This window comes from Cygnus olor, chromosome 9, assembly GCF_009769625.2.
Source record: "Cygnus olor isolate bCygOlo1 chromosome 9, bCygOlo1.pri.v2, whole genome shotgun sequence".
Lineage (NCBI taxonomy): Eukaryota > Metazoa > Chordata > Aves > Anseriformes > Anatidae > Cygnus > Cygnus olor.
In genome coordinates, this window is record NC_049177.1 from 9,648,230 (window position 1) to 9,659,061 (window position 10,832).

Here is a 10,832-nt window from a genome sequence, read left to right on the forward strand (position 1 = left end):
AACAAAAGCCCAGAGGTATGTTATATTAATTTATTTGGGACACACCAAAAAAGGAAAGTCAACAACTGTTAACGTACAAAAGTACAGAATCTGGGACAAGATTTACTGTCCTGATTAAAAAGGCACCATGGTCCCAAAGAAGAGTAATCAGAATACATCATTATAGAAATCTTCCCCCTGTTGCAGCAGAAACAGAGCCAGGCTTTGGCTCTATCCACAGTCAAACCCAGTTAAAAAACAAACATGATTTAAATGCAATAAACACTGCTCAGCCTGTACACAATGTCATGAAAAGAATCACAGCCTAGAAGATGGTCATAATTATTAAACAGCAAATGATTAAGTATGTAACTGAGGAAGACAGCAGGCTTCTGACGTCTTCAGCTCAACTTTCTGCAAGACACATCAGTTAAACTGAAACCAGTAGGCTGAGTATGGGGCTTCTGAATGAAATGTAATTCCCTGTGGTATACAGGAAGTCAGATTCGACAACCTTAAATTCCCTGAATCCCTGAAAATCATAAAGCGCTATACAGCTGTGTTCCATACTCAATTCAACCCTGTCAGGTTTACTTTACACGCTAGCACTTACACTTCATCTATATTTTTAATACAAAGGGAGTTTTACAGCAGTTATTACAAAAACATCTATTTCTGCGAGGTCCGAGCTTGGCTATATTCCCTGCTGAAACAGAGCTGCTGGTGTAAAAGCCCAGTGAGAGGCTAGAGTCCAGCACCTCAGGGCTGGAAGGCAAATAGTTTAAACGTGACATCATTTGCACGGGGAAGTCAGTGAAGCACGTCAGAGAGAGGAGGAGAGAGAGGGCTGCGATCTCTCAAGCAGAGGAGGCTGAAGGGTGTTGCAGAACGCGGGTTCGTGCAATTAAACCTGTAACAACACTAGCAGTGACGCGGAATGCACTGCGTTCACTAGATATTCTGGAGCCACTTACCACGAACTTCTCAGAGACACAGAATAAGGATCCTGGCAATTAACAAAGAGCGAGTTCACTGGGAAGCCGACGTATCACTCAGAGCTGGACAGATCCGTCCTTAGGCAGAGGGACAGAGCGGATATACGCTGCAGCCTGACTACGCAGCAAGGCCAGGGCTGCTGCTGCTGCTGCCTGGGCTTTGCCTGGCTCTGCTGCTTCTGAATTGGAACAGCGGCTAAGTGGCGTTTCATTCCTCCTTTGGCACAGGACTTCAAAGCAGTCCAAGAACTGATTCATCAAAGTAACAGGAGCTGTCAAAATTATTTGTACATGCATTTATTGTTAAAGGAAGCAAAAGCTAAAGAATGAAACAGCACGAGTTAATGTCAGTAAAATGATACGCAGGACATCTAGGAAAGAAATGGGGAAAAGCTGAGATACTGGAGTGGGGAAATCAACGTTCACACTGAAAGGTAAATTTGAAAACCAGGCAAGTTTGAGCTCTTTCTACCGGAGTATTTCTGTGGACAAACCGAGACTTCATTTTTTGTTGTTAAATGTCATCTGGCCAGCTCTGGAAATCTCACCAGAGAGATCTCCAGTGCTGAGTTCCGTACAAAGTTCAACTCTCTCATCTTTAAAAACCAGTAAAGCAACCCTAACTAAGAACGGCAGATACCCTTGTACTGCATGTATCTAAAATCACAGACACGTCACTGTTGAGGATATATGTGGGCAAGAGGATTATACCTTTTTCAAACAAACTCTTGGTGGAAAACTACCACTTCTACCCCACTGGTCTGCACGTACCTACAGGGGGAGGAAAAGCAAGCCCAGACTTCGGTGCCTTTTGCTGCAAATACCACAGCTACACACGGGGAAGTTTTTTTCTTCCCTATATCCTAAGGCAACAGGATAATGTAATGATTTCTAAAACTCTTCCCATTTTAAACCGAACGATGCAGTTTGCATCCTTCCCTGTATCTTCACACCACTCCCGCTCCCTGGCAAGGTAAAACTACGCCAGTTCGTTTAGGATTCACACCTCTGATCCTAGATTAGGGACTTTGTATTAAAACTCATCCAATTACAGGAAGGTTTATCCTGATCAAGGAAACATCGTTAAAATAGAGTCCAGAATAAAGCATCCAGAACCACCGCTGCTTTTACAGCCAAAGCACTCAAACATCTCCTGATCCCTCTTGCCCTCCCTCCCCAAGCAGAAGAGCAATCCCTCCACGACATGACAGGACGCCTCTCTAGGACCAGGTAACACAACGTGAAAACTAGCTTCCTTCCTCACAGAAATGCCAAATTCTGCTGAAAGGGGCTGAAGACCTCTCCCTCCCACCAAAACCGGCAGGAGTGAGGGCTCTTCAGCACATTCATTTTATATTAGCAACAAGTCCAAGTTATTTCCCTGCAGTAAATCAGTCCTGTTAGGCCACCGCTGGCTCAGAAATGGTGAGAGACTTCCAAAAACCCACCAATGTAGACAGGACCTTGGAAGAAGAGGCTCATGTGCTACATAACCTTACATCATCTGCTACGTTTGAGTCTTCGTGTCATTAGTCTCCGACTACTTATCCTTCCAAGTCGACGTGGTTTAGTCCTTGTCGCTGTTGTTGTCGTCCCAGCACCCTTCCCCGGAGGCAGGATGTTCCTGAGCTCTGGCTGGGGATCTGCGACACTCGCTTCCAATTGATTGTGGGATTTCAAACTTGCCTAACGTGTGTACTGCCACCTTGTACTCCAGCAGCTCTGCTCGCTGACCACAGCATACACTAGCAGTTTTCGACCTTCTCCACAGTCTCGTAGAACCCAGGCCTAACTCTCCTGATGCTCATCCGTATATGCTGGCACTCCAGGGGCATGGCATCGCTGGCAGGAGTCGCAGCACCGGTCGACCAGGCAGTGCAGCGGCGCTTTCTTCTGCCCCTCAGCGAAGAGGCGGGAGCCCCTCCATTCTCTTCCTCGGCGAGATAGGATTCCTCCACACTAGTGCCTTCATCCGATTGCTCATCACTTTTATACGTCATTTCCTTCGATTTGTTTCCTTCCTTCTCCTCCCTGGCAAGCTTCCTGAAGTGCTCCAAACATTGTATCTTCTGCCTTCTTTCCATCATCTTCAGTTCCTGCTTGTCCGTGAAATCTTCGTAGTACATTTTCCTTTCGCTTCTTTGATCTTCAAGAAATTTCCATTCGATGCCAGTCATTTTTATTCCACTGTATTCCTCCAGTTTATTTCTCGTCTGCGTGTCTGTACAAAATATGTCAAAGAGCTTCTCCGAACTCTCGTTGAATTTGTCTGCTCTCTCTGTAAAAGCCTGGTTCTGTCTCTGCTTTCGGGTCTGATACAATCGGGTAAATTCCTCGTACATTTTGAGGATAAGTTTCTTTATATTTTGTGTTCCGATGGTGTGCAAGTTGCAAACCAACCAGTGCTCTTGCAGGTGCTCAGCAAGCAAGTGGGCTGCATCCTCTTTGGAGCGCTGGGCCTGGCCAGCTCTTTTAGGCTGCAGTAAATACAGCATGTTCTGCACCACATCCTTCTTCGTCGGCAGTATTCCCTGGGTGAAGCCTGAAGACTCTACATACTCAACAGTTCCCAGAGTCTTCCGTGCTTTCACCTCGGTATCCAGTGATTCCATCACTGCTTGTTTATCCCGTAGTTATGACATAATCTGAAAGATAATTTGAAAGACGGTATGTGAAACGAGGCACCTTTTTCTGCAACGCAAACAAGCAGAGGACAAACCGTGCTCAGACCAACGGGATGGGGGCCTTACAACGTGCTGCGGGGCGGCTGCTGCGTGAGCCCGGCCCCGTGAGGCGCCTGCAGGCCGGGACTCCTGCTCCTCTGCGCAGCGCCGGCGGTCTAACGCCGCGTGTTTGGTTACGCTAACCGGAGTTAGTGGCGCTTCGCGTTAATATTGCAAATTACAGCAAGCTGCGGCCGCCCCGGGCGCCGGGCTCCGCTCGGGGCACGCGCAGGGCCCGGCCCCAGGCCTCGCCGGGCGCCGCTCGGGGCCCGCCCGGGCCCGCCCGCCCCGCAGCGCCGCCGCCGCCCTGCCCGGCGGCCCGGGGGGCTCGGGGGGCTCCGGGGGGGCCCGGGGGGGCCCAGTCCGGCCCTGCCGCCGCCGCCTCGCCCCCCGGCCGCCCCGGGCGCTGAGTCACGGCGCTGCGGGAGCCGGGCCGGGGCCCGGGCGGGTCGCGCCGCGGGGCGCCGAGGGGGCTGAGGGAGCCGGGCCCCGGCCTGCCCCCGGCCCGGCGCGGCCCCTCCCTCCCCGGGGCTCACCGCCATCTTGGAGGGGGCTCTGCCGAGCTTGCGCAGGAGGGCGCGGGGGGAACGGGCCGAGGTCGCCGCCGCCATCTTGGAGAGGGGCAGCGCCGCGACCGCTCCCGCCCTCCCCGCCCGGAAGGGCCCGCCCCCGGCGCGCGCGCGCGCGGCCCAGCGGGCACGCGACGGAAGTGCGAAGCGCCAGCCCGCCTCGCGCCCGCCCGCCTCTTCCGCCCGGCTCGGGATTGGCCGGCGCGGGGAGGCGGGGAGGGAGCGGCGCGTGACAGTGAGCGCGCGCCTCGCAGCGCCCCGCGAGGGGGGGGAGGGGGATTTCGGGGCGGGGGTCCCGCGCGGCCCTCGCCCGGATCTGATTGGCCACGAGGCGCGCGCCGCCTGCCGGGGGCCAATGGGGAGGGGGCCGTGCGGGTCGGGAAGGAGGGCGGGAGCTGATTGGGCGCTGCGCGGGTGGTGGCTGCGGGTAGCCGATGGGGGCGGGCGGCGTGGCCGTGGCGAGAGCCATTACTGCGGGCGAGGGACTGAGGGAGCCCTGAGGGAGCCCTGAGGGAGCCCTGAGGGAGCCCTGAGGGAGCCCTGAGGGAGCCCTGAGGGAGCCCTGAGGGAGCCCTGAGGGAGCCCTGAGGGAGCCCTGAGGGGCTGCCCCGCAGCACAGGGCCCCCATGGCTGCGCCCTTGTCCCCAGAGCACTGAGAGTGATGGGTGCCGGGACAGAGCCGCCGGGCTCTGCAGCAGGCCCTGCACCCAGCAGCGTGTACCTGGACTACAACGCCACCACCCCGCTGGCCCCTGAGGTGGCCCAGGCACTGGGGGAGGCCGCCTGTCACGCCTGGGGTAACCCCAGCAGCGCCCATCCCGCGGGTAAGGCATGGGGCAGGGGCTGGGTGCAGGGGCTGTGGGGAGCAGTGACAGAGCGGCTGGGCCTGGCCCCGCAGGCAGGAAGGCCAAGGAGCTCATCGCTGGTGCCCGGGAGAGCCTGGCAAGGATGGTGGGAGGCCGGCCAGAGGACGTCGTCTTCACCTCAGGGGGCACGGAGGTGAGGGTGCTCGTGTGTGAGGAGGGTGGGGAGGAAGGGCTCTGTGCTCCCTCTGGGTGCTAATTGTTCTCTCTGCGTTCCTCTCCCCAGGCTAACAACATGGTGATCCACACCGCCCTCAGGCACTTCCGAGAAAGCAAGGGGCAGGACCGGGGCACGCCACACATCGTGACATCAAGTGTGGAGCACGACTCCATCCGTCTGCCGATGGAGCAGCTGGTGAAGGAGAGCCTGGCAGGTGAGCTGGGTGCTGGTAGAGGGACAGCGAGAGGCAGGTCGTGGATGTTTGGCCCCAGGCTCAGGTTTGCAGCCTGAAAAGCAGGGGATTTTCCTGACTGGCAGTTTTGCTGTGCTAAGGGTGAAAAGCAGACAAGGACAGGGACCTGCTTGTTCTGTGGTGCTTCTCTTTTTCCCCCTCAAATGGCACTGACTCCTGACATGGTGCCCATGTTCCCACAGGCTGGATGTTTTACCTGGTTGGCATCTGATGCTGGTACCCTCTGCTTGCATGCTAGCTGCCCACATAGCCCTCCTGCCCTTTCAGCAGAGTTTGGGCAGCCCTGGACAGTGTGGGGCTGCCCAGCAAACCTGAGGGCTTGTTTCTTGGCTTGCAGAAGCCACCTTTGTGCCTGTGTCCCCACGAAGCGGGCAGGCCGAGGTGGATGACGTCCTCGCTGCGGTCCGGCCGACCACCTGCCTGGTTTCCATCATGCTGGCCAATAACGAGACGGGGGTCATCATGGTGAGTCTGCGGGCAGCAGGCAGGACGGGATGCGGCCAGGAAGTGTCCGGGAGACATCGTCACAAAAAGGTCCTTGATAAGGGGTTGCAGACGGTCCCTGTGATGCAGACCTTTCTCCTTCCTGCTAGCCTGTCTCAAAGCTGAGCCAGCGCATCCATGCCCTCAACCAGAAGAGGGTGGCAGAGGGGCTGCCCAGGATCCTGGTGCACACGGATGCGGCACAGATGATTGGCAAGGGGCGTGTGGACGTGCAGGAGCTGGGGGTGGACTACCTCACCATCGTGGGGCACAAGGTACAGCCCTGCTCGTGTGGCCCAGTCACCTTTGCAGACATCCCTGCTGGGGGGACCTTGGGTGACTCCTACAGCATGGCCAGAGCTGGGCGGCTGCAAAGGGCTTTTGGGAGATCACTGTGGGGCTGCGAGTCCCCCAGATGAGAGCTGGGGAAGCTGGGTGATGGCTCCTGCCAGTCAGGGGACTTGCTTGGAGGGGCTGCAGGAGGTGGCTGAGGCCTGGGGACAGCTTTGGGGTCGGGCAGGGTGCCCACTGCAGGGTATCTGGCACTGCGTCCACGTGGTCGGTGCGGCTCTTTTCCTCCCTGCAGTTTTACGGCCCGCGGATCGGCGCGCTGTATGTGCGCGGCCCCGGCACCACCACCCCGCTGCACCCCATGCTCTTTGGAGGGGGGCAGGAGAGGAGTTTCCGGCCAGGGTAAGGTGCCCGGTTGGTGGCCGAACGGCCAGGGGTCCCATGCGGGGAGCGTCTGTGCCCGGAGGCTGGAGAATGGACTTCTAGTCCAGAGAAATGCAAGTCCCTACCCCCTCTTCCCTTCCAGCACCGAGAACACCCCAATGATCGCTGGCCTCGGCAAGGTGAGTGGGTGATGGTGGCAGGGGAAAGGTTTCTCAGGGCTGCTGCCTGGCAGAACCTGCGTGGACGCATCCTGCTGCACTCCACAGCCTCTAGAAGTGACAAGCTCTGGGTGTGGGAGGGCAGGCGAACTCCAAGGAAAGGAGATCGGGCTTCCTGGTGCCAGTCCAAGGAGTTGCTTCCAAGTATTTGCTGCAGGTTTTGCCCCGCAGTCTCCCTGGCAGCAGGGCAGGCACAGCTGGCACTGCACTGCAAGCTGTCGGGACGGGACTTGGCGGGTGCAGTTCCTGGGCTGCACTCACGCTGGGAGGCCGGATGTGGAGGGAGATGCCTGGGGATCACTGAGGGAACCTCTCTGGGTCTCCTCAGGCTGCAGAGCTCGTGAGCAGGAATTGGGAGGCCTACGAGGCCCATATGCGGGATGTTCGGGACTACCTGGAGGCCAGCCTGGAGGTGAGCGGATCTGGTTCCCGTCTGTCTCTCCCCTCCCTGGGACTTAGCCTGCACGGTGCAGGGCCTTGAGGGCACGCTAGGACAGAGCTGCTCGCTTCCCAGAGCTGTCTGCAGCCCTCTGATTCCTCCAGGCGTCCTTTGGGAAGCAGAGGCTCCACTTCAACAGCAAATTCACGGGCTCCAAGCGACTGTGCAACACCTGCAACTTCTCCATCCTCGGCCCAGGCCTTCAAGGTAGCTCTGCTCCCACCTCCCCTGCGCGCACTTCCCCCGCTGTGCTGTGGGTGCTGCGGGCCTGAGGCATGTGGGAGCTCGGCTGCAGCTTGGGCACGGAGACGAGGTGGGCAGCGGCCCTCAGAGGGAGCCTGGGCACGGGGAGACCGGCGTGTGTGTGCTGCAGGGCGCAGGGTGCTGGCTCACTGCAAGACCCTCCTCGCCAGCGTTGGGGCTGCCTGCCACTCTGAGAAGGGGGATCGGTAAGCAGCCAGCTCGGGCAGGGCCTCTCCTCCCAGGAGAGAGGGGGGAGGCAGGGAGAGGGGCGGTGGGTGGCTGTGGGCAGCACTGCCTGGAGCAAAGCAAGTGCAAAGCTTTCCCGAGAGGCTGAAGAGCAGCGCAGGAGGTCATTGCAGAAAACACGGCTGGAACACGTGGCTGCTGCGGGAGGGACTTTGTCCCCCCTGGGCTCTGGCGATCCAGCTGAGCTTGGAAGCACTGCTCAGCGTGTGGCACCGTTGGCAGAGTCTGCCTTTGTCTGCGTGCCTGGCTTGCCCAGCCAAGCCTATGTGGGGTCTCCAGAGGGCTCCTTTGGGTGTGTGTGGGACAGCAGGTGCTTTTGGGCTGGTCTAGAGCGGTGACACAGAGCTTGCAGTCCTTGGAAGCACTGGGGCGGTTCTTCAGAGGGGAAGAGGCAGATCTGCCCCAGGGCAACAAGCTGGGTGCGAGCAGGTGCCTTTGGGAAGTAAGCAGGGCGCTTCCCTGGTTTGCCTTGAGTGCATCTGTCCAGATGTGCTCCTTCCTATGGCTCTGTGAATCTCTCCGGTGATGTGTGCGCTTCTTTGGCCTCCCAGTTAAACCCGCTCCCCCTGTGCCTGTGTTTCAGGCCCTCCTCAATTCTGCTCAGCTGTGGGATCCCCTACGACGTGGCGCAGAACGCCCTGCGGCTGAGCGTGGGGCGGGACACCACCCGTGCGGACGTGGACCTGGTTGTGCAGGACCTTGTGCAGGCCGTGGCACAGCTGGGCAAGGACCAAGCCTCGTAGCCCCCAGGACTCGCTGCCCAGCTGTCCCCCAGGTTCTCGGGCTGGGATTTTGCTCTGCTTCGCCCCTGGGTGCTGGCTGCGTGCAGGACAGGGAGCAGGAGCTGCGTGGTCAAGGTGGCCACCCTTTTTGTGGCGGCTGTGCAGGGGCAGGATAGTGATAAGCTGACAGCAAGCCACTGCCCACAGGATGTGCCCTTCCTGTCCTGTGGCTGCAGGCTGAGTCAGTTTGGAGTCCAGTTCTGGCAGGAATAACTTTCTGCCCGACGGCCCAGCCAAACTGAGCCGGCCTGCGGTTTGGAATTGACGTGAGAGAAGCGGTGGCTGGAGGAGGAAGCGAGATTTCTATTTTGGCAGCGCTTAGTTCTGCTTAGCTATCTGTCAGCCCGTGCTCGCAGGGATCACGGCAGGGCTGGTTTGTCTCCACAGCACGTGCCGCTCGAGCAGGGAAGCTTTCTCAGATGCTGGGGGCTGTGCTGGGGAGGGGGCTTTGGGGTTGGGGCAGCTCACCACGGGCCTGCTCGGGACTCCCCGCTGCATGGTGCGCAGTGTCCGGCGCTCCTGGCTTGCCAGCACCTTCACACGTGCTCAAAAGTTTCTCCAAGCTCAGCTCCCTCCAGAGCGTAACAGGCGTGGAAGCCGCAGGGGTTGGAGCCTTCTGCCCTGGTTGCTTTCCCCAAAGGAAGCGTGCCCGCTGCCTTACCGCTCGGAGGAAGAAAGACCATCTGTCCCAGGGCGACATGGGGACTGCGCAGCAAGAGGCTGGGCTGGGAATTGCGCTGCTGCTGCCAGAGCCCTGACCTCCCAAAGGACGTTGAGGCTGGGAAGGGGGTGGGCATGGCTTTCCCAGCACAGCATTGCGTTACCTGCTCCCCTTTCCTCCCATCCTTCCTGCAGTGGGCAGAGCTCCTGTTGCCAGCTCTATGTGCTCCAAAAGGAAACAGCAGTTGTGGTAAACGTGTACCAGCACCTGAGGAAATGTGTCACCCCTGCGTGCCAAGGCGCTTGCTGTGATCACTGCCGTAGGAGGACACGCGTGTCACACACAGGAGGAGCACGGCAGCTGGGCTGATCCATCTGGGGCAATCTGCTCTCCCTTGGTATTCATAGGAATAAAAGCAGTTGCCACTGCTGTGGCTCTTTCTTAAGTAAAATGTACTTTCTGTGGTGTTTTGGGGGATGCAGGGCTGGCTGGGGTCATTAGAGGGATGTTTTCTCCCCTCAGCAAATGCTCGTGTCCCAGACCAGAGGCACAGCCTGCTGAGCAGGGAGGAGCTGCCCCAGTCACCAGGCAGGGCCGCAGTCTCGCAAGGCCTAGGGTGGGCAAGGGGGGGCCCTGCTCACTCCCTGCTTGCTCCCTGGTGCGTGAGCCGGGAAGCCCAGCGCAGCGATAGTGGCACACGGGGCCCTTTGTGGGCAGCCCCCAGCACCTTTCCACAGGGCTGAGGTGTCTTGGGACTGCCTGGGACCTGGGGTAGGCACAAAGCCGCCAACTTCTCTACTGCCGGTTTCCTTCTGGGCCTGTCCCACGGTGACCTCTTGCAGCCCTGATGGGCAGGTGAGCTCTGAACACCCAAGTTTCCCATTTTGGATGGCAACCACAGGGATGTCCTTGGCCAAAACGCTTCTCGGGGCTGTGCTTCAGCTCCAGGCTGCACCTGGGCTCCCAGTGCAGGTGCCAGTCCAACGCTCAGCACTGCGCCCCTGCCACAGAGTCTTGGGTTGGGGGCACGGAGGGGGGAGGGGGTCTTACTTGTGCCCCTGCCGCCGCACTGCTCGGGGGCATGTGAACTTGTCACAGCGTGCCTGCTACCTGCTTCAGGTGCTTCCCAGATATCCTGGATACAGGGAACAGTATGGGTGACTGATGACACCTCCTGGTACGTGGGGGGCCTTGCACGCCTGCCTTCCCGGGGGTTTTGGGAGCCTGAAGTCCCTGGGCCACTGAGTGCAATGGCTTGGGTTTGCATCTGAAAGAACACCGGGAGGTGTCATCTTTGCTACTCTGTTTGCAGGCGGTCAGAATCAAGGGGTTTGTGATGCTCTCTGTTATCATTAACTGTTATGTCTGTTAACATTTATCAACAAGGAGTCTTGTTGATATCTTATCTCCCTGTTCAGAGACCCGTATTTAATCTATTCCAACCGTTGCTGTGGTTTTCCAGCTCAAATGCCCTAAGAGAGCAATTCCTGGCAAGCAGCACTGAAAGCCCCGGGCGTCCTCCTGTGCCTGGTGGGCACGGGGT

General features: G+C 58.3%; 2 protein-coding genes across 9 annotated transcripts; one reads left to right on the forward strand and one right to left on the reverse strand.

Annotated features, from left to right (window-relative positions):
- Positions 1 to 16: 16 nt before the first annotated feature.
- Positions 17 to 4,372, reverse strand: LOC121074486. The gene is made up of 2 exons (XM_040566584.1): positions 4,234 to 4,372; positions 17 to 3,619 (listed from the first exon to the last, which is right to left on the reverse strand). The coding sequence occupies exon 2, from the start codon at positions 3,584 to 3,586 to the stop codon at positions 2,720 to 2,722; it is 867 nt and encodes a 288-aa protein (XP_040422518.1). The 5' UTR covers positions 3,587 to 3,619; positions 4,234 to 4,372; the 3' UTR covers positions 17 to 2,719.
- Positions 4,362 to 9,730, forward strand: SCLY (selenocysteine lyase). 8 transcript variants are annotated; one of them, XM_040566573.1, is made up of 13 exons: positions 4,362 to 4,501; positions 4,915 to 5,090; positions 5,165 to 5,265; positions 5,356 to 5,503; positions 5,880 to 6,007; positions 6,136 to 6,300; positions 6,612 to 6,718; positions 6,843 to 6,879; positions 7,247 to 7,330; positions 7,462 to 7,564; positions 7,731 to 7,806; positions 8,430 to 8,621; positions 9,269 to 9,730. In XM_040566573.1, exons 2-12 carry the CDS (start codon positions 4,928 to 4,930, stop codon positions 8,587 to 8,589), a joined length of 1,272 nt encoding a protein of 423 aa, XP_040422507.1. In that variant the 5' UTR covers positions 4,362 to 4,501; positions 4,915 to 4,927; the 3' UTR covers positions 8,590 to 8,621; positions 9,269 to 9,730. The 8 variants fall into 8 exon arrangements, 6 of the variants coding, with proteins under 6 accessions (XP_040422507.1, XP_040422508.1, XP_040422506.1 ...); XM_040566574.1 differs by having other exon boundaries at positions 9,484 to 9,730; XR_005822376.1 differs by lacking the exon at positions 7,731 to 7,806.
- Positions 9,731 to 10,832: the final 1,102 nt, after the last annotated feature.